Here is a 23,700-nt window from a genome sequence, read left to right as displayed (position 1 = left end):
TCATTTAAAAGTCATCTACTTTAAAATGTATAATGTATGTCTGAATTGTCAATATAGATGAGTCAGATAAAATTAAATTAGAAGAATTTTTCACTAAGTAACAAAAAAACAAAATTTGTTTAATTTACTAATGTTTGTATTTTGAGAACGATTTCCGAAGTGGAAATTGAAACGTCAATAAACGTACTTTAACCTTTAATTGTGGCTTATTCCCAGTTAAATAGTAATTACTTTAAAATGCCACAAGAAAATAGCTCAGAATAATAATCTGTAGTATACTTTAAAGTAGCAAATATTTATCTTATTACTGATGAAATCGTAGACATGATCTAAATAAAGGTTATAATCAACAAACAAAGGCTACTGTGCCTGAGGAAAGCGGGACATTCTTCTGTATATGGGTGGTCTAGTGGTGTGGTATTATCCCTAAAATATTACAATTCATAAAAAGAATAAGTTAAAAGGAACGTGTAAAACACTTTGCATTTGTTTATATAAAATATGTTTATTAATTCGAATCGAGGACATTCATAAAAAATAGCATCGATTAGAATGTGTAAGTCAACAGAATTGTGAATCGCGGCTATATTGTTGTCGTAGGTTGATAAAACAAACTTGACCCACTAATGAATGACTGCTGATATAGCAAGGACTATTATAAAAAGACAACGATTATTATCTCAGGGATCAGAACTAAATTAACGCCAAGATGGCAAGTTGACGTATCACGTATTAGCAATTATGAAGTAGTCTCATAGCAACTTCAACTAAGTACTAAATACAATTAGGATAAGTAATGTTATAAAAGATTGTACAGTTGTGTTCCAAATAAATGGTCATCTAATTTAATAACCACATTAGTTACCATACGGCGATCCTGAAGTGGTAGAAACGAGGAGTCTTCATCCTAGAATGGGAGGAAAATCATCCAAGGAAGAACTAAAAGAGAATAGAGTCGTCAACAGCAACTTCATAGTCAAAACCGAAGATGTCAGGCCAAGCGAAGAAATAAAGATACTATTATACGTTATTACCACAGTCCTGATACTGAAGTTAATATGGTCATTATGGAAGGCGCATAGGGAAGATATGAAGCGGATCATACACCGGGACATAGCAGCGAGGTCGACAACAAATTTAGACGTTTAAGTGGTGAGTCTGCATATTATTTGTTTTTATTGCACTTCCTTACACGCATAATAATATAACAGTTAATTTATTGATTATTAATTATTATTTTTATGACTTTTGATGATAATTTTGCTTATATTTGTGTATGGATAATTTTTAATTTATTAACTTATTGAATTTTAATGGATATTTGACGATCTTATATTTCTGAATGGATATATTTTTTGGCTAAGTAATTACTTATCGAATTTTATCGTACTACATAAGACTATCGGATTTGTGTTTTCATTCTTAAATGCCTCGCAGTTGGGAAGATTTTGTTAGAATACTTGACACCATTACGCAGGATATAACTAAACATAGCAAAAGAGTGTTGAAAAAGAAGATACCTAAAAGCAAGGAAGTAAAGATTGAGATAACGACACAAATAATTGAAGCATATAATAGATTTGTACACCTCATAACCAAAAATTGGGAGGCCTTAACTGATATTCAGAGAGAGACTTGTAAGAAATACTTTAGTAAAAACCAAGATAAGGTCATACGATCGTTCCAAGCCATAAATTCCAGAATATTAGTTCCTAATCTGATAACTCAACAGATTGACAAAGATATAGAGGAAGAACAAAGCGACCCGGAACAAGAAGAAACCATGGCTCATCATTTAAAAAGAGATCACCGACCACATGAACAGAAAGGATTCAGAAAATTCAATAATCAAGCACATAGAGGAAATTCAAGAGGATTCAATGGAAATATACGATTATTAGAAATAGAAGATAGTCAGCGGGAATCAGAAAACCCACAGTTGGGGTTTTGAATAACTAATTCTCATATAAGACGGATGAACAGATGACAGAATTAGAATATTATATCTACAACTTCGACTTAAACCTAACAAATTTCGTAAGGATAAAAACAGGAATCTTAGGACGAGTAAATACATTTATTATAGACACAGGAGCGGATATTTCAATACTTAAATGCACACAAGACTCTATGCGAGAACATGTAAGACCAAATACAAAAGCAAGAATAAAAGGAGTAACCCTAGGAGAACTGCAAACAATGGGAAAAATCGAAACTACGCTAGACATAAGTGGCAATCTTTTTGGGCATACCTTTCAATTGGTAGAAAACAACTTTCCTATTCCAACAGACGGAATAATGGGAAGAGATTTTATCACAAATTATCAATGCATATTAGACTACGCGAATTTAAAAATACACATCAAGAATGATAGAAACTATTACATTAGTACAAATATTTTGGATACTGTAGACGATAACACAATTTTAATACCACCCAGATGTGAAGTTTACAGAACAGTTCAATATTTTCAAATGTTAAAGGCGGATAGACTAGTATACTACCAGGAATATTCATAGCGAGAGCGATAATATCAAGAAATAACCCATATATCAAAATTTTAAATACAACTTACGAAATTGTTACGATAGAGACGGGTACAATCAAAACACTGGACATGAAATTGTTCAAAGTATACAGATTAATCAACGACAGCAAGGACAGGAAGAAGGAACTAAGGGAAACATTAAAGCTAGATATCCCGGAATACACACGAGATAAATTATTAAAACTTTTATGAACAAAAATTGAGAGTAAAGGAACACACACCAGTTTACATAAAGAATTATAGGACACCACATTCGCAGACAGAAGAACTGACTAGACAAGTACAACAATTAATAGACCAGGGAATTGTCGAGCCATCGACATCAGAATACAACAGCCCAGTCGTACTAGTGCCGAAAAAAGCTATAGATGGAAACAAAGCATGGAGATTATGTATCGATTTCACAGCTAAACAAGAAACTAGTCACAAATAAATTTCCGTTACCAAGAATAGACTCAATATTATACCAACTAGGGAGAGCAAAATGGTTCTAAGTAATAGACTTAATGTCAGGGTTTCACCAGATACCATTAGAACAATCATCAAGGAAATACACATCTTTTAGTACGGAAAAAGGAGCATTTGAATTCACCAGACTACCTTTTGGACTAAACATAAGCCCAAATAGCTTTTCAAGAATGATGTCAATAGCATTCACAGGTTTAACACCGGAGAAAGCATTTCTGTATATAGATGACATATTGGTGATAGGAATAACAGAAAAACATCATTTAGACAACTTAAAATAGACATTTGAGATATGTCGGAAATTTAATTTGAAGCTAAATCCAGCAAAATGTCAATTTTTCAGAAAGGAGGTAACATATTTGGGACACGATCTTTCGCAGGAAGGAGTATCACCGGATAAAGCGAAATATTCAACAATAGAGAAATACCCGACACCGAAGACAGCGGACTAAGCTAAAAAATTTGTAGCATTTTGTAACTACTACAGACGTTTTATTTCGAATTTTGCAGAGATATGCATACCTATAAACAGATTGTCGAGAAAAGGAGTAGAATTTTTTTGGTCGCAAGATTGTGAAGAATCATTTAAACAACTTAAATCATCTTTGATAAAACAATTCTCAAATACCCAGACTTCAACAAGCCATTTATACTAACAACAGACGCATCAAATGCGAGCTGCTCAGTAATTTTAAGTCAGAACTACGACGGAACAGATTTACCAATGGCTTAAGCATCGCGCAGCTTCAACAAAGGAGAGCTTAACAAACCTATAATAATTAAGGAATTACTTGCAATCCATTGTGGAATCAACCATTTCAAATGTTATTTATATGGAGCACCAACATTCTTGATAAAAACGGATCATAAACCACTAACACACCTATTTTCGATGACAGAACCTACCTCGAAACTCACGAGAATCAAATTAGATTTAGAAGAATACCATTTTGAGATAGAGTATATAACAGGGAAAAACAATTACGCGGACAGTCTTTCGAGAATATCAACGAACCAGCTGAAAGACTTATACATAGACAATAGTCATATCTTAGCTATAACCAGAGCTCAATCAAAGAAGAAAGCTAAAAGTGCAGAGCACAGGGAGACAGAAGAGGAAATTATATTACAGCATAAAACTCACAAGAAAACAGTAAGAAAGGTACTAAATAATATGGAGGCGCATAGACTGCCAATTTTGCCTTTTGGAGCAAACCGAGTCTAACCAAGATTGAGCATTCGGGTCAAAAACAAAATCAAATGCAGCAAGAGCATGACCACAGGATTTAATCACTTTGATTTAGGCCAATTGTTGGTACAGCTTGATCAGTTAGTGGTAGAGAATGCAATAGGTAAAGCAAAAATATATGTAAATGATATTATTTTTAAATTGTGCACAATTGATGAATTTATAAACGAAGGAAATAAGATATTGAAAAATGTAGTAAAATACATATGCGAAGTACCAGAAATCATGGAGGACGACCAGGAAAAACTGAGAATAATAGAATAATACCATAATCACCCGATGCTTGGAGGTCACATGGTAAATAATAGACTAAAGAAACTCAAAGCGAGATTCAGATGGAAGAACGTGGAAAAGAACATACGTAAATATATTAAACATTGCCATAAATGCCAAATTAATAAACCAAAAAGATTACATGTCGAAGAATTTGTGGTATCGGACACTTCGTCAAAACCATGGGACATAGTGTATATAGACACGATAGGTCCATTCCCTAAAAGTAATGAAGGCAATCGATACTGTATCACGATGCTTTGCGAACTGACAAAATACGCAGTAAGTATCCCAGTAGCTAATAAAGAAGCCGAAACGATAGCTCGTGGAATTTTTTATAATTTCATACCCACATACGGACTCATGAAACAGATTAGAACGGATCAAGGCACGGAATACAAAAATGAAATAATGAATGAATTAACTAAAATGCTAAAGATCACACACAATTTTTCAACGGCATACCACCCTCAGTCAATAGGGAGTTGTGAGAAGCTACATAGGACACTAAATGAATACGTAAGATCATTCATAAACGAAAACAAGGAAAATTGGGACGAGTGTTGCAGAATGTTCACATACTGCTACAACACTACCCCTAATGCATATCACGGCTACACACCTTTTGAATTGTTGTATGGTCGAAAGGTAAATTTACCAGAAGATCTCACAAAGGAAATTCAACCATGCTATAACATAGATGCCTATTATAATGAGCTCCGATATAAACTACAAATTGCACACGACAGAGCTAAAACATTCTTAATAAAGCACAAAAAGGGAAGACAAGACGCAAGCAAGCTAAACGCAGCACCTCAACATTTTAAAATAGGAGATCTAGTCCTGCTCAAAAGAGAAGAAAATAATAAGTTTGATAGTCTTTATGTAGGTCTTTTTGTCATAACAGAAGTAAATAATGCTAAATTAGGCTAGATACCGGAAAGTTTAGGGAGGTGCATAAAAATAGATTATACGCTTACAATCAGTAGACATAAGTGAACGCGGTGATTTTAGGAGACAATATTAGTGATATCGCGGGAAAAGTGACAGAGCAAATGAACAATCGCGGCATAAACAAATAATCCAATAGGGCAAAAGAATAAACTATTTTTACCACATATGTTTTAGAATTAAGATAATTACCTATACGGTAGCATAGGTAAACAGTACATATTTGAGGTTAAAAATTTCTCTTCTTCCGAAGAGAAAGGGAGAGAGGAATGAGACAGTTGCAAGAGAGAAATTTTTTCCGTAAGGGGGATTGTGTGGTATTATCACTAAAATATTACAATTCATAAAAAGAATAAGTCAAAAGGAACGTGTAACACACTTCGCATTTGTTTATATAAAATATGTTTAATAATTCGAATCGAGGTCGTTCATAAAAAATAGCCTCGATTAGGATGTGTAAGTCAGCAGAATTGTGAATAGGGACCGTATTGTTGTCGTAAGTTGATAAAACAAACTTGACTCACTAATAAATGACTGCTGATATAGCAAGGACTATTATAAAAGAGACAACGATTGTTATCTCAGGGATCAGAACTAAATTATCGTCAAGATGGCAAGTTGACGTATCACGTATTAGTAATTATGAAGTAGTCTCATAGCAACTTCAACTAAGTACTAAATACAATTAGGATAAGTAATGTTATAAAAGAATGTACAGTTGTGTTCCAAATAAATGGTCATCTAATTTAATAACCACATTTTTTTTACCATAGTGGGTGCTGCGGGTGGTTTACATAATATAGATTAGACCAGCCGTTCTCAAACTTTTTTGGTGGTGGAATCTTTTTAAAGAACTAAATTTTTAAAGGAACTAGTTATGCATATTGTTGATGCAAATGATAAAAGTGAGTTCATCTAATGGAAGGTATGAAACTGTTTTTATTTTTCATTAACTGGGTAATGTCATGTTTCATAAAAGAATGTTGACTTCTCTTACCTGGTTCGGCATCCAGTCTCTTGCGGTATTTTCTTTTTATAGCTGTATGTGTGTGTAGCGTTAACAGGCCTTTTAGGTCCATTGCTGGATATATCATTTCTATCGTTTTCTGTTCTTAGCTGTCAGCTTCCAATCTCTGATTCCCATCTCTCTGGCATCTTCCACCACTACATCTCTTCATTTTTTTCTTGGTATTTTTCTCTTTTTTTACCCTCAGGTACTTTCGAACCAATAATATTGACTTGTGTAATACCTTGCATTTTTTCTAGATGTCCGAGCCATTCTAGTCTACGTTTTTTACTGCTTTTGTTATTGTAGGATTAGGATATAATTGGTATACTTCTGTATTAGTTCATCTTCTCAACTCTCCCTCCCAATTACTTTTCCACCAAAGATTCTGCGAAGTATCTTTCTTTCCCATGCTTCCAATCTGTTCTGTATGGTTTTGAGTCATATGTATGGTATTTAAATAATAGTCCATATTTCGGCAGCGTATTGTATTGGTGGTCTAATTATAGTTTTGTATACTCTTATTTTTGTATTACGAGATATATATTTGGCCTTAATTATTTTGTTTATGGCCCCAGCACATCTGTTGCTCTTGGTCAGTCTCAGGTTGATTTCAGTTTCTTCCTTACATGTCTGATCGATAAGGATGTACATATATTCATTGTACATGTATTCGTACATACATCGTTGAAGAAGAAGTACGACAACAAAGCTTAAAAGCAAGTAAAGCGGCGGGATCTCTCAATCTGGAAGAACAAACATCTAAGACAAGACACAAAAACAAGAATCTATAAAGCAGCAATTAGACCTATATTAACATACACGGCGGAGACAAGACCTGACACATCTAAAACGAGACGACTACTAGAAACAACAGAGATGAAAATACTCCGACGAATATCAGGGAAAAGTCTGTTGGATAGGGAGAGAAGCGAAAACATAAGAAGAGCATGCAATATAGAAGACATAAATGGATAGCTGAAAAAACGGAAACAGGAGTGGAACGAACACATTAAGAGAATGGCAGAGGATAGGATAGTACGAATAGCACGAGATGTCACCAAATGGACGAAGAAGTATTGGCAGACCAAGAAAAAAATGGTGCGACAATTTAAACAATTTAGGAGGCTAATATTGAAGAAGAAACAGGCTTTAAAGCCTACATACAAGACGCAAGAAGAAGAAGAACTTTAAGTTCCATTTTAGAGCTTTCCATAATCAGTCTTTTTTTACTATACTTGCCAGTTATTTTCTATTTCTTGAAATGAGAACCACATCATCAGCGTACGCTAAGCATTGATGCTCTTTGTATAAAAAAGTGCCGGACCTATTTATCCCACTTACACTTACAATTTTTCTAGAACTATATTGAATAGCATGGTAGACAACGGGTCTCCTTGACAAACATCTTTTTCCACTTCTGAATTCTTCTGAGAGTTTACTCCTCGTACATTCCATGTCGCAATATTTAGGTACATGGTCTTATTTTAATAGTTAACTACACAGTTAGTTTTTTGTAGACTATCTTCCCATTTTTACCTTCAGCTCTTAATTCCTTGCCTCTATTTACAATTTCCTGCCTCATGTGTCTTTTCTTTTCGCTCAGGTCATTGTTAATGAAGATCTTTTCTCCAGTAGAAATCTAAGTTTACTTTTATCTTTTATTACCTTGTTTTTCTGCCATAATCTATCATTTGTACCAGACATATATTGTTTCTTAGCTTCATTGCAGATTCTATTTCGACATCCTCTTTTAGGTGCTTTAAATAAAAAATTTTACGTTTTTTTGCCATAATCCATCATTTGTACCAGACATATATTGTTTCTTAGCTTCATTGCAGATTCTATTTCGACATCCTCTTTTAGGTGCTTTTATATAAAAATTTTTTACGTTTTTTTGAAGAGTGTTTCATCTGTTGTGACTACTGGTAGACCCGTAATTACTATTTTATTTCTTTTTTGTTTCTGTTTTTCTGTTTTTTAATTCTTCTTACTTTGTTTTCAAACTAGGTTAACTTGTTTTTTGTTTCTTCCAATTCTTGCTTTATCTTTATATCTTCTTTTTTCATCTCTTCTCTATATTCCTTATTTTCATTCCTGATTTCTTCCAATTCTCCCATCATATTCTTGAACATACTCATAACGTCTCGTCGTCCACATCCTCTGAATCTTCTTTCCTTAGTTTTCTTTTGCTTGGGGTTCTGGCATTTTTTTGCTCTGCAGGAAAGGTAAAGTTGATCGTCCATCTTTTCTGTTCTTGCCTTCGGACGCGTAATCATCACTGTCCGTGTGCATCATATCTGTTTCTAAGGATCGCGAAACAAACTAGATCTTCTTCAACCGCTCAAAAATCGAGTTCCTATCAGTCCTCAGTTAGCAGAATTATTTTTAACTTTGGCAACATCGAAAATTTAACGAACAGAGTTCCACTAATATGACTGTTTCGAATTGTAAATAACCTCACTTACTCTTATCACTTTAACTTTAAACTAAACACTAGTTTTTACTGGAAGCGAGTCTTTTTTGTTCAGAAATTTCTTACTGTGCTATCACGAAGTCTTTTTAAATTCACATATGTAAACAAACCGTAAATTCTTTTTCGCTTCTAATCGCGATATTTGGGGTTTTAGTAGGAGAAAAACAAATTTACTTTTGTCTGTTTAGTACATCGTTGGCTATTTTTTTATCCCGTTTTCTTTAAACCGTTTGTTTACACGGTTTAATAGCTGCATAGTATGTATACTGAAAATCCCGTTTCACATAAGTACTTATTGAACCCTGCCCCAAAAAATTATTCACTGAAATAAATTGTTTCGAACAATGTTACCTTGTTTTTAGTAATGAAAACTTTTGTCTATTTTCCTTATAGATATAGGTTTAATTCGTTAAGTTTTTCAAACAGGTGTGTTAAAATTGCTAGTCTACATAACCAGCATTTATCGGACAAACGGTCTTTTAAATTTAAATTAAAAGAAATATCTGTAAGAAGCTGGTAATTCTGATCTCAGTTCAAAAAGCCTTGTTAAAGTTTTACCCCATTATCTCATCAGTATGGAGTAGTAGTGTTCTATGATTGCTACCATAATCTTCACATAATTTCACATAATATTGAGAACAATGGGGATTGCAGTGGACGTGACTTAACAAAATTAATTATTTTTATCGACTTTTTCATAACCTCGAGTGATTGTCTATGCAGGATGCAATAGCTGGAACTAAAATTTGGAGACCTTATTTTTATTCGTGATACTGCTCCTGCTGTTCTACCTGTCATTGCCTTGCTCCATTGATACAAACACCTAAGCAATTATTTCAATCACAATTGTTTTCTTCAAAAAAATATGTTAATCGTATTTACAATTTCTTCCCCGGTTGTTAGTAGGCAGCGATGAGTCCATAAGCAAGTCTTCTTCGAGTAAACGTTTGTATGGATATCGTACAATTATTAACAAGATGTCCTGTCCAGCAACATCAGTCGACTCATCCATTTTCAAGAAGAATTTGTTATTTTGAAGCCGTACAACCAGTTGTATCAAGTTATATATGTTAGATCAGTAATCACGTATTTGAATTTAAAAAAAAAACTTTATTTGTTACACATTAAATATTAAACAATAGTACAAAATTAAATTAATTTAAAATGACTACAATAACTAGATTGGTCGAAGTTGCAGCTAAGAGTGTTTCCGGCATTTGAAAATGGCAATTTGTAGGTTTGGTATGAAGTGCTGAATCGCTGTTCCCATGCATATTAGCCAATGGTTCGTATAAAGTTCTTCTACTGCGTGCTCAGCGGTTTCTATGGGAATGGGATGATGAAATCTAAAGTCGGCGAACTTAAGCTAGTTCAAGGTTAATATTTTCTGATATAACATATATATATATATATATATATATATATATATATATATATATATATATATATATATATATATATTGTTATGAATGTAAAATCGAGAAAAATATTGGTTTGTTTAAAAATATGTCAAAGTTCAAAAACATTAAAATAATTCAGATAAGTAGGATAATATCCAACAAACATTTCGGAGAAGGAAAGTTATTAAATTCTTGGATTACTTGTACTAAACAAAATGTAAGCTTTGCGTAGGTTGTTTCTTTGTTATACTTGAGTGACCCGCATAAGTTTGAGTGAAAGCCACAGACAATTGAACGGGGTTTTTCAAAATACATTAATGCAGTGATTAAAGACAATAGAAGGGATTATAGAAAGAGGTTTTTGTTAGTTTTTAAGAATTATAGAAAAATATTATTTGTAAATAAGTTTTAGGAAATTTATAAGTATAGATAAGGGTTTGTTTGTTATCGAAATGAAAAAATGGGGGAATTGTGACGAGTTTTGATTGGCGGAGATTGAAAAAGGTGGGATGAGTATGTAGGAAAAAGTTTAGCGAGATTGAGGAGAGAAAAAAGATATAGTCAGTTGGTTTTCCAAATTTGTAAGAGGAACGGTGATTGTTCTCTGGCAGTTCCTGAGAAGTAGCAAGCAGTAGTGTTGAATGTTAGTGAGTTTTTGTGGAGTTAGTGTATCTGACAGAAGCTGGAGCAGCAAAATATTGTAAGTCATATTTTCCTACTTATATTCCAAGAGTCACTGTTCAGGCCAACGAGAGATTCAGTTTATCGTAAAGAGAAGATATTCCAAGAGTCATTTTTCACTCGGGCCAACGAGAGATTCAGTTTATCGAGAGGAGAAAGGCTATCATAATTTGAATGATTGTTGCTTTTGAAGGAGATCATTAAGGACGATATACTTGCAACAATCTGTTGTAAGATTGCTGATTACATAGGGAGCGGTTGAGAGGAGATAATATAGTCTACAAGGAACAAGGATTTGGACCACTCATCATCAGAGAGAGATATTTTGTTTTCTGAAGTTTTTTCTTTTATTGATAACACAATTTTTACACTTAATTTAGAAAGGATATAAATATTTTGATTAGGAGAGTTAGAATAGTTCGGAATTTTGAGATTTCAATTAATATTGTTTGTAACATTAATTTTGATTGTTCACGTACGTAGAACAAAATTTTTGAGAATCATTATATGAGATTTGTTTATTGAAAACTTTTGAGTGTGAATTATTTCATTATTTTTATTTCAATATATAGTGTTAGATCATATGTGTTTTTTATTATTCCGGTATTCTCTGGACCTTACCTTTCACATGTAATAGCATAGATATTGAAGCACGAATTTAACCCTGAGATAAAAGAATTAAAAATTGTGATAGAGTCATAATCATATCATCTAGATAATTTTAATTAATCAAAAAAATTAATTAGCTAATTATTGCTTGGCGCACCAAGACTTTAAACTTCACAATAACTGGCTTCCAAAACGTGGGGCTTGAAAATATCGCAGCTTTACATTTGAAGGAAGGGAAAGAGATCTGGAATAAGTACAGGTGATCCAGAGATAAAAACATATAACATTGAGGGAATTTGAATTTGAAAGTATTTTGACAATTTTTCCAGGGAATATAAATTTGATTTATTGATTGATCGTAGTTAGTGGATATTTACTGCTATTGAATTATTTGATTTTATTTTCTTTACCAATCGTACATTTGATATTTATTTTGAATTATTTGAATTTTACTGATTGCATATTTGATATTTGTCGTGAAAATTTAATACATTTGGGGAGAAATATTGTCGTGTTCTGAAACATATAGAGTGTTGTAAAATTTCACATTTGGCGGGGACAAAAACAGTAACGAAAAGAAACAACATGTCGACCACAAGGAGTCAAAGCAAAATGCAAGAAAGGAAGGAGGATAACAGAGAAGATGAAACAATTTTGGAAGAAGTATCGGATAATGAAGGAAATGTGACAATAGTTGAGGAGAGAAAAGAACTATCAGGAATAGATAAAATATTACAACTAATGCAACTCCAGTCACAAAAAATGGATAAAAATCAACTGGAAACAAAACACATAATGGATGAAACAAAACAAACAATGGAAGAAAACCAACGGGAAACAAAACAAACAATGAGCAATATAGAGCAGCGTCTGGAAAACTATGAACAGGAAATTAAAGGATGTGTTGAGGGGATAAAGAAAGAACTGATACAACAAATAGAAGAGATTAATGAAATTAAAAATAATATGAAAGAACAAGAAATGAGAATTAAAGATAATTTGGAGGGATTAGAAATAAAATTTGAAAATGCGCTACAAGAAGACAGGAAGGAAGTAGAAAGAAGATTAAAGCAAAATGAAAAACAAATGGCAGAAATTGAACTAAGAGGGGTAGAGAGAAAAGAAGTTATCATCCATGGAACAAGCGAGGCGAAAATACAATTTGGCGGGGATATTCGGAAAACACACCCAGTACCGTTTGTCAAAAATTTGAAAACCAAATTACAACATATTAGATATTTTGACGATTGCAAAGAAACAATTAGAAACCATTTGAAAGAAGGAGCAGCGTTATGGTATGAAAGCAAGGAAGATAAGTTTGAAAATTGGACAGATTTTGAAAATAAATTTCTCAACTATTTCTGGGGGAAAAATAAACAGAGACAAATCAACCAAGAGCTACAGAATGGAAAATATCACGAAAAAATGGGAATATCTGAAGAAAGATATGCTTTGCAGATATATAACAATTCAAAATATCTAGAATACAAATATTCTACCGAACAGCTGGTAGAAATGATCAGCAGACATTTTGAGGAAACGTTGGAAGATCACGTGATTTTGAGAAACTATCAAGATATTGATAGTTTGTGCCAATTCCTTCAATTAAAAGAAGCGAAAAGAAAAGAAATGAGAAATAGAAGACAACATGACCAATATAATGGACCGGAAAGAAGGTATTCATCAAATTATGACCAGAGAAACCGACATCCCAGATCAACAAACGAATATAGGCCGAGAAATTACAATAATTACAATAGACAACAAAATTACGATAACAGGAATGACACACAACATAGAACATATGAAAATCACAACAGGAATAGAGATGCACAAAATCCTCCGAATAGGAATACTAACGAACAAAGGGACGATAGAAATAACCAGAGCTTCCAACAACAAAATAGAAGGGAGATGAATCATGTAGCAATAGGAAACGACAGACAAATTTCTAATTCTAATCTAATATTTTTAGATGCATTTATAAAACATAAAGCGATTAAAATTGTGATTGATTCTGGATCGGAGATATCGCTTATCAATAAAAAACTAGTAAAAGAATTAAATTTGGACAGATTTGTGTATAAGATTCCTAGGGTTGATTTAGTGGGTGCAAACAATAAAAATTTGACGACAGTAAACGAAGGCTTGGGAGTACAGATAAGAGTGGGAAACAAATTCCATATTATGAAATGTGTGGTGATTGAAGATTTAAATCATGATATGATAGCGGGAATTGATGAATTGAGGAAAAAAGATATCACCATAAATTTTTCGGAAAATAAACTGGAAATCAGAGCAGAACCAGACAACACAGGAGAAGAAAAGCAAACAGATAGGAAAACAAATTCTGGAAGGATCAATGCACAGGAAAAACGCAAAGAAATCGATATGACTGTAAAGGATAAACCGAAAGTACAAGAACAAGATCTAACAGAAAAGAAAAAGAGGAGGAAGAAAAAGAAGAAGAGTTCGAAAAGAAAGCAGGAAAATAAGATGGAGACCAGAGAAAAACAGGAAATAGAAGGTACAGAAGAATTGTTGGCAACCGACGATAAAACAGAATGGAAGCAGGAAGAAAAAGAAGGTATCATCAGAGAAATGAAAGGAATAGAAACATGGTGTTCGGAATACCAAAGGGAATTAGAGGATAAAAAGAAAACAGAAAAAAAAATGGCACTGATGGACGAGAATCCAGAATTTTGTGAAGAAGTATTATGGACAGTGAACACATGTGAACAAAAGGAGGATGAAAGAAAAATAAATTGTGGAGAAAACATGGGAAAGAAAATAGAGAAGATTTTAGGAAACCATGGAGATCTTGTTAATGAAGTAAACCGAGTGGCTAAAAATTATGAACTTTCTTTTAAGGGAAAATACTTGGAAACATTTAAAACGAAAATGTATCCAATCCCGTATAAAGGCAGGCAATATACGGGGTATTTTAACATTCACGACATTTATCAGTATCATAAGTAGATTTTAATAACATAGTGAAATAATTTGATCCTAGAAAACTTTTGCCATTTTTAAAATTTAACAAAGAGTTTTCGGCAGATCAAATGGCGGGGATTTGTTATGATATGTAAAATCGAGAAAAATATTGGTTTGTTTAAAAATATGTCAAAGTTCAAAAACATTAAAATAATTCAGATAAGTAGGATAATATCCAACAAACATTTCGGAGAAGGAAAGTTATTAAATTCTTGGATTACTTGTACTAAACAAAATGTAAGCTTTGCGTAGGTTGTTTCTTTGTTATACTTGAGTGACCCGCATAAGTTTGAGTGAAAGCCACAGACAATTGAACGGGGTTTTTCAAAATACATTAATGCAGTGATTAAAGACAATAGAAGGGATTATAGAAAGAGGTTTTTGTTAGTTTTTAAGAATTATAGAAAAATATTATTTGTAAATAAGTTTTAGGAAATTTATAAGTATAGGTAAGGGTTTGTTTGTTATCGAAATGAAAAAATGGGGGAATTGTGACGAGTTTTGATTGGCGGAGATTGAAAAAGGTGGGATGAGTATGTAGGAAAAAGTTTAGCGAGATTGAGGAGAGAAAAAAGATATAGTCAGTTGGTTTTCCAAATTTGTAAGAGGAACGGTGATTGTTCTCTGGCAGTTCCTGAGAAGTAGCAAGCAGTAGTGTTGAATGTTAGTGAGTTTTTGTGGAGTTAGTGTATCTGACAGAAGCTGGAGCAGCAAAATATTGTAAGTCATATTTTCCTACTTATATTCCAAGAGTCACTGTTCAGGCCAACGAGAGATTCAGTTTATCGTAAAGAGAAGATATTCCAAGAGTCATTTTTCACTCGGGCCAACGAGAGATTCAGTTTATCGAGAGGAGAAAGGCTATCATAATTTGAATGATTGTTGCTTTTGAAGGAGATCATTAAGGACGATATACTTGCAACAATCTGTTGTAAGATTGCTGATTACATAGGGAGCGGTTGAGAGGAGATAATATAGTCTACAAGGAACAAGGATTTGGACCACTCATCATCAGAGAGAGATATTTTGTTTTCTGAAGTTTTTTCTTTTATTGATAACACAATTTTTACACTTAATTTAGAAAGGATATAAATATTTTGATTAGGAGAGTTAGAATAGTTCGGAATTTTGAGATTTTAATTAATATTGTTTGTAACATTAATTTTGATTGTTCACGTACGTAGAACAAAATTTTTGAGAATCATTATATGAGATTTGTTTATTGAAAACTTTTGAGTGTGAATTATTTCATTATTTTTATTTCAATATATAGTGTTAGATCATATGTGTTTTTTATTATTCCGGTATTCTCTGGACCTTACCTTTCACATGTAATAGCATAGATATTGAAGCACGAATTTAACCCTGAGATAAAAGAATTAAAAATTGTGATAGAGTCATAATCATATCATCTAGATAATTTTAATTAATCAAAAAAATTAATTAGCTAATTATTGCTTGGCGCACCAAGACTTTAAATATCACAATAATATATATATATATATATATATATATATATATATATATATATATATATATATATATATATATATATATATATATATATATACTACTGATATATATATATATATATATATATATACTACTGATATATATATATATATATATATATATATATATATATATATATATATATATATATATATATATATATATATATATATATCAGTAGTATCAGTATCGAACTATCACAGGAAGTAGTTTGCTACACAATATATAGAGAAGTGAGCCGTTGGAATCAACAAATCAGAGATTAATGTATGATTCTTCATACGTTTCGTTTTTTCGCCTTTAGTATATCATTAGATATATTTTACAATTTGAACTTGATACCATAGAACTAGCACTTGAAGCCGTCATATCATCTTACTTTGAATTTGACGCATCATCGTAGTGAAATTCTGAATTATGTTTAAAGCGAGATGAGGTTCTTCAAAAATATGAGGAAGATATTGCCAGTGTATTACGATTGGCTTATCTAACAGCTCCTGGAGACATGATGGAGAAGTTGGCTGTTAAAATATTTATTCATGTTATTTGTGATCATGAAGTACAGAGAACACTGCGATTAGTTCGTAACAAGTCGCTGGTCGATATCTTATTCACCGCCCTCGAATACGAATCAGCTACGTAGGCCTCTGACGGGTACAGTAAAGTTAGGACTGTAAAAGTGGAAGAAGATGAAGTCAAACTTCACCAGATTGTTAATATGATGAAAGACGTCGAATCCAAGAAGACCGTAAGTTACTGTAACTGTGGTGAAATGGAACATGCACGATGTTTAAGTAAGCACCCTAGGTACAACACAAATCAAGTCACTCTCCAGCAGAAAATACTAGAACGGGTAGGCCCTATCTTAATTAGACCATCTAATGTTAATAGCTTCTTTGAAATGTCCAGAAGATAGTGTATATGTAGATGGAGAAATAAATGGTAGAGAGTATATATTGTTGGTGGATACCGGAGCAACCAGGATCATTATACGCCTGACAGTTATAAACAGCCGTAAGAAACTTTTACCAACGAGGTTGCGATTGTGGACTGCCACAGGTGAAAATGTTAATATCAATGGAGAAATCCAGATATAATTAGAAATTGGAACATAAAAGTTTATTCATACTGTTGTAACAATTAAAAACTCTTTAATGTATTAAAATTTAATTTAATTCAGAAAGCAGTTACTTTTATGCGACACTGTATAAGATTTTAAACTACGAATTACAAATCTCTAAAGACAACATTTTAATGTCTATCTTCAAATTACTTGGAGTACAACGATTCCTCTTGGAATTTCATAGGTGGCCATAAACATTTATAGTTGTTTTTAAAATATCTTTTCTTGATCGGTCAAAGAGATGACAAGATACAAATCTTGCATAATTCCGGCAGAAAGCTGGTCTATGCATATTCCGACATACAAGCAGTATGAGTGGCATATGTAGTATGAAGACAGTCTTGAAGGTCTGCACACGCTTGTCTCCAGGGTTCAGAAGTAAGTAGCAGGTTTGGGCTTGATTTTAACATAAAAAAAACCAAATACATGGTTATAAGCAAAAATAGGATACCACCTGGTCAATTACTAGTTAACCGACAACCTATAACACAAATCACCAACTTTTGTTATCTGGGTGCAAACTTAAATGAACAGTGGGACCGATCGACGGAAATTAAGATAAGGATCGAGAAGGCAAGATCAACTTTCGTCAAAATGAAAAAAATCTTTAACAGCCACGATATAAAATTGGAAATAAAAGTTCGTTTACTAAAATGCTAGATATTCTCCGTTCTTTAATATGGCGTGGAGTCATGGACCTTAACTAAAGCATCACTGAAGAGACTCGAAACATTTGAGATGTGGTGCTATAGACGCATGTTGAGGATTTCCTGGATAGACCGAAAACGTTTTAAGGATTTGTAATCCGTTTCGATAAAACTTTAAATTATGTTTAATAAATAATATACCATAATACACAAGAAGTTCTTACTTCTATGTAAGTTTCTCATTTACCTATTGATAGGAGAAAATAGACATCTTTAAATATTTCACTGCCTTGTTGGCTAATTGAAATTCCCTTTTGATAGACGTAAGATAAACTTAAGACATATATACAATTAATATCTCTTAAAATTTATTATTATTATTTAATGACTTTAGATTGCTTGATCCATTCAGCCCCGATATATAATAAATACTGTTTGCTACAATATTAAATATACACGAATTTTGTTAAATCATGATAAATTTATCGTATATATTTGATGACTATTATTCTATATCGATATATATATATATATATATATATATATATATATATATATATATATATATATATATATATATATATATATCTATATGAACAACGTATAACTAAGACATCGTCGAATAATAATAAGAACATATAACATTGAAATAAGGGAGGCTGCACCGTAATTGGAAACGGTTGATAAAGCTGCACATGATGATGATGATGATATATCTATATATATATATATATATATATATATATATATATATATATATATATATATGTATATATATATATATATATATATATATCTATCTGTCTATCTATTTTAATAATTTTACTTTTTTAAATCTCGTTAAAAGATTTTATATTTTAACCGTCATGTTAATCATGTCTAACATGATTTTAGTAATGACATTACTAAAAGACTGATATTTATCTAGCTACGGAAAGCTTGAAACTGAAGTGGAAGATCAAGTGAATAGAGCAAACAGAGCCGCAGGCTGCCTGAATGAATCACTATGGAGAAATAAAAATATCGGGAAAGAAATGAAAGGCAGAATTTACAAAACAGTTATCAGACCAATAATGACATATGCGGCAGAAACTTGACCTGACACAGAGAGGGCAAAAAGGATGTTAGAAACAGAGAGGAAAACAATTAGAAATTATTGGGATAGACACTATGGGAGAGATATAATTACAGATATACGACGTAGATGCAAGGTGGAGAACATCAAGAACTGGGTAAAAAATAGAAGAGTAGAATGGAACGATCATATAAGCCGAATGACAACAAATATAGTAATAAAGACGGCAAGAGACGGTTCCCCAATAGGAAGACGATCAGTAGGAAGACCACGAAAACGATGGAACGACAACTTATTGGAGGCACATTGAAACACAGACAGAGTCATGTCTACATAAAAAAAAAGAAGAAAAAGAAGACTAAACAGAACTAAAAGATCTAAACAAATATTAAACATGCTTACCTAATCTTACTTTAACCGATCAAGAAAAGAGGTTTTAAAAACAACCATAAGTATTTATGAAAGGAGGAACGACGCTAAGAACTACCGTTGTCAAACATAAAATTGATACCGGTAATGGTAAGCCAATTTGTCAAACATCTCGAAGATTACCACAAGCGAAGACAGAGAAAGCTGAAAAGAGGGGGTAATACATAGAACCTTCTACCAGCCCATGGGTCTCTCCGATGGTCCTGGTCAAGAAGAAAGACTGAACTACGAGATTATGTGTGGACTATAATTTGTTGACCAATGTTACCAAGAAAAAAAGTTATCCTTTGCCCCAAATCGATAACACACTGGATACATTGGCCGGGAGTACATTATTTTTTATTTTGGATTTGAAGTATAGATACTGGCAGGTAGAAATTTATCCAGTAAATAAGGAAAAGGGAGCCTATACCATAGGATCTGGATTGTGGCAATTTAACGTCATGCTATTTGGTCTCTGTAAAGCTCCTTCTACACTTGAGAGGCTTATGGAAAATATGTTAAGAGGATTATCTTGGAAAACATGTCTGGTGTGTTTAAAAGAAGTTAAAAGATATTTTGAATCGACTTAAAGCTACCCAATTGATGTTAAACCCAGAGAAGTGCCAGCTCTTTCAGAGTAAGTCAATTATCTGGGTCATATAGTCCGCAAATAAGGGGTGACCGTAGATAAGGGAAACATAGATTCAATTAAGGAGTGGCCAGAAGCTACAACAGCAACAAGTGAGAAGTTTTCTTGGCCTATGCACTATTGGAGGTTCATTTAGAAGTTTGCAGGTATATATAAGCCATTAACGCGATTTACAGAGGAAGCAAGAGATTACTACTGGAAGGGAAACTGGCAAACTGCCTTTAAGACCTTGAAGAAGCATTATTCAGCACCATTATTAGGGTATCCACTGCCAAAAGAGTTTATTTTAGATACAGATGCAAGTTATGTGTGGATTTAAGTGTTATCTCAGATTCAAGAAGGATAGGAACGCGTCCTTGGATATTTTAGTAAAGTGCTTCAAAACCTGATCGAAAATATTACGTCACGAGATGAGAACTTCTAGAAGAAGTAAAATCAGTAGATAACTTCTATCAATACCTCCATGGAAAGAAGTTTTTAATGCGAACCGACCATGCCGTCCTTAAGTGGTTAATGCAGTTTAAGAATCCAGAGGGTCAGATAGCTGGATGGATTGAACGACTTCAAGAATACGATTTCAAGATTGATCAACCGGTCGAAGTTTCCACTGTAATAAAACAGAATGCAAGGAAGCAGCAGTGCTAAGAATAACAATGGCCAACGACGAGTGGACGCCTACCAAGATCCTAGAAAAACAAGAGAAAGATCCAGTTTTACAGAAAATTCTAAAATGGGGAGAAGAAAACCGTCGACCGTTTTCGCAAGAAATATCAAGCCTATGTTCAGTAGTTAAAACGTATTGAGCCCGATGGGACTTATGTAAGACGCCTTGCTTAAACAAGTACTGGAAAATGATGATGCTTCCGAGAAAAAATACAGTTCGTGATTCCAAAGAGTAAAATACGGACTTCCCACACGTGATGGACTACTTCACAAAGTGGGCCAAGATCTACGCAATTCCAGACTAATGGTCTGGAATTATTACCACGTAATAATTCCAGACCAGAAGGCCGCCACTTCGGTCGCCACAAGGAACGAACTTCGAGATCAATCTATTCCAGTTAATATTTGATAAACTAGGCATTAAGAAAACGAGAACTACAGCCCATCACCGGCAATTTAATGAAATTGTAGAGCGAATGAATAAGACAGTTTGCAAATATTTAACAAAAATGGTGTCCAATCACCAGCGAGATTGGGACCAGTACCTTGCTTCTTCGTAATGGCCTACAGATCCACTGTTAATGTATCAACTGGACAAATACTAGCAAAAGTCCCATTTGGACGCGAGATGTGACTATCTTGTGATCTATAGTTTGGATGTCGACCTGGAGAAGAAGTGGCTGGTAAAGATAATGTGAACGAATTGCGAAGAAGAATGGACGGTATAAACGAGTTGGTTCGTTCCCACCTTTAGATGAAGAAACGGTATGAAATGAAGAAACAGTATGATACCCAAAAGGGATAAAAAGGGATGTTTAAAGAAGAATGACAAAGTCTCGCTCTATAATTCAAAGATGCGAGAGGATTGTTCTCCCAAGGTGCAGCATTTCTGGGAAGGTCTGTATCTCATTAAGGAGAATATTAACAATGCCATCTACCCAATAAACAAGATTCAAAGGAGAAAATCTATGGTAGTATACCATAACCAGCTGGTGATATTCGAAGGGGTTCGTCCCTTAAATTTAAGGTATGTTTTGGAAAAATTCTAGTGTATTGGCATTACTTAAGAGCTCTGTCTCTAGAAGTAGTCTTAGAGAACCCGTTTGTGATCTATAAATTATGGATCGTATTATTCTGACAGCAAGTCATTTAAGTGCCCAAAAAGGCCACATAAATGGGTTGTAATCTGTTGCTAACATGAGATTGTAAAGAGAAAAAAGTATGCCTTGGTAGGACGCAGACTGCCTTATTTCGATATCTCTATATTGTGATTTTTTTCTAGAACGTTATATTTGTTATTTTTTTATAATAGCTTGTTAGTAATAAAGTTCCTTTACCTATTTTTGTTATAGTCTTCTATCATTATGCTAACAATATTTTTATACAGGTGTTGTGAAGAATATTTGGTTGGGCGTGAATCTTCACTTGTTGATTATTAAAATCAACTGGATTTCTGTTATAAAAATTATTATAATGCTTGTTGAAATATTTATTAAAAATCGGTATATTTTGATCTAATATATTATCTCCACTTAATAATAAAAACTTAATACTGAATAATCTGAACAAATAAAAAAATGTTCTTTATCATTTATGACCAATTACTTAGTTTTTTTTTATATACATAATAATACATAATATGTAATATGTTTACTTAAAATTTTCTGAATATTGGTGTCTGTTATATTATTACCTTTTTCAGGTTTCAATATGAGGACTCTAGCGGATCTAAATGATAGTTACATAATAAACAGCAAAGTATTTTATTTGTTGGGGATAATGGTCGTTGTACCCATAAATTTTTATTTAAATTCTATGGACGTAAGTATTTCGTTTATTTGGTGTATCAGTAAGGTAAAATTTATTAATTACAATAATAAAAGAATAATAAGCAATATGCATAAAAAATGGAAAGGATAATTTTAAAATTAAAAAAGAGCTTACTTATATTAAAGTGTTTTGGATACGATCAATTTTTCTGTTTTTTTTGTAATGTAAAATTATCAAAAACTTTTTCATTTATAACACTAATGTTTTTTACGTAAGTATAACCAAAAACACACAATTTTTTAGGCATATTTCATATTTATAATAGATTTTAGTTTCATGTTGGAAACTAACAGTTATTTTTGATGGCGCGGCAGTCATAGGAAATGTACACAAAATAGAAATCTGTTAATAGTAAACTTTTAATGAAGTTTTAAGTTTTAAACATAAATATATTCCTTTTTCTTTAACTTAAAAATATTTGTGGAAAAACTTTGTTTGTCATATTTAAATTTAACTGACTAAACATCTTAGATAATACTAAATGTTAGCTGTGTTGTAAACTGAGTTAACATAGATGTATTCAATTATAAAATAATAATTATGCCATAAACTTCAATTCAATCGAAATTTACTGCAGGGAATCTTCTCTCGTTCTTCTTTTGGAAGGCAGCTCTGAATATTTAATTGGTTCATTAATTTTATACCGAATGGTGTCAATATTTAAGAGTATTGCTTGCACAATACTCTTAAAGTCCATAATTACCTACTTTTAGGACTTCGATACCTAGTACAAGTGTACAGAAATATCTGAAACCGCCAAGGTCACTCAGGTAGCAAATCAAGGAGAGGGGATTTGAGTTGAACGCGTTGTTGCATTCCATTAAAAAGTAATACATATACACAAAATAAATAGTTTTGCGACATTGCCAGATAAAATCGTCGAATAGTTGTTTATTTAGAATACATTTAATATTTTTTTATTAAACATGAATAATTTAAGTGAAAAATAGGACACGAGTTCTATTCCACTAGGACGATATAGCTCTGTATTCTAGGCGGATATTTACTAATCTTTCAATGTGCATGTAAAATGAACATAAGGACACTTTTGAACTGAAGCAGATTAATATAATGCACATAAATAGTCAAGCGGCCATCGGCTCTTAGAAGCCACGTAGATTATAAGCTAGTGTA

The 23,700-nt window shown here is 32.7% G+C and overlaps 1 protein-coding gene across 1 annotated transcript in view; it reads left to right on the top strand.

The window, feature by feature from the left end:
- The window catches only part of LOC140436825 (equilibrative nucleoside transporter 1-like), a 129,489-nt gene that overhangs the window by 4,328 nt on the left and 101,461 nt on the right, over window positions 1-23,700 (top strand). The window contains exon 2 of the mRNA XM_072525956.1: window positions 22,439-22,557. Within this exon, the coding sequence (XP_072382057.1) occupies window positions 22,447-22,557 (111 nt within the window). The 5' untranslated portion in view covers window positions 22,439-22,446. The remainder of the gene's footprint in view (window positions 1-22,438; window positions 22,558-23,700) is intronic.

Source organism: Diabrotica undecimpunctata, chromosome 3, assembly GCF_040954645.1.
Source record: "Diabrotica undecimpunctata isolate CICGRU chromosome 3, icDiaUnde3, whole genome shotgun sequence".
NCBI classification, from domain to species: domain Eukaryota; kingdom Metazoa; phylum Arthropoda; class Insecta; order Coleoptera; family Chrysomelidae; genus Diabrotica; species Diabrotica undecimpunctata.
This window is presented reverse-complemented; position numbering and strand designations above follow the sequence as displayed.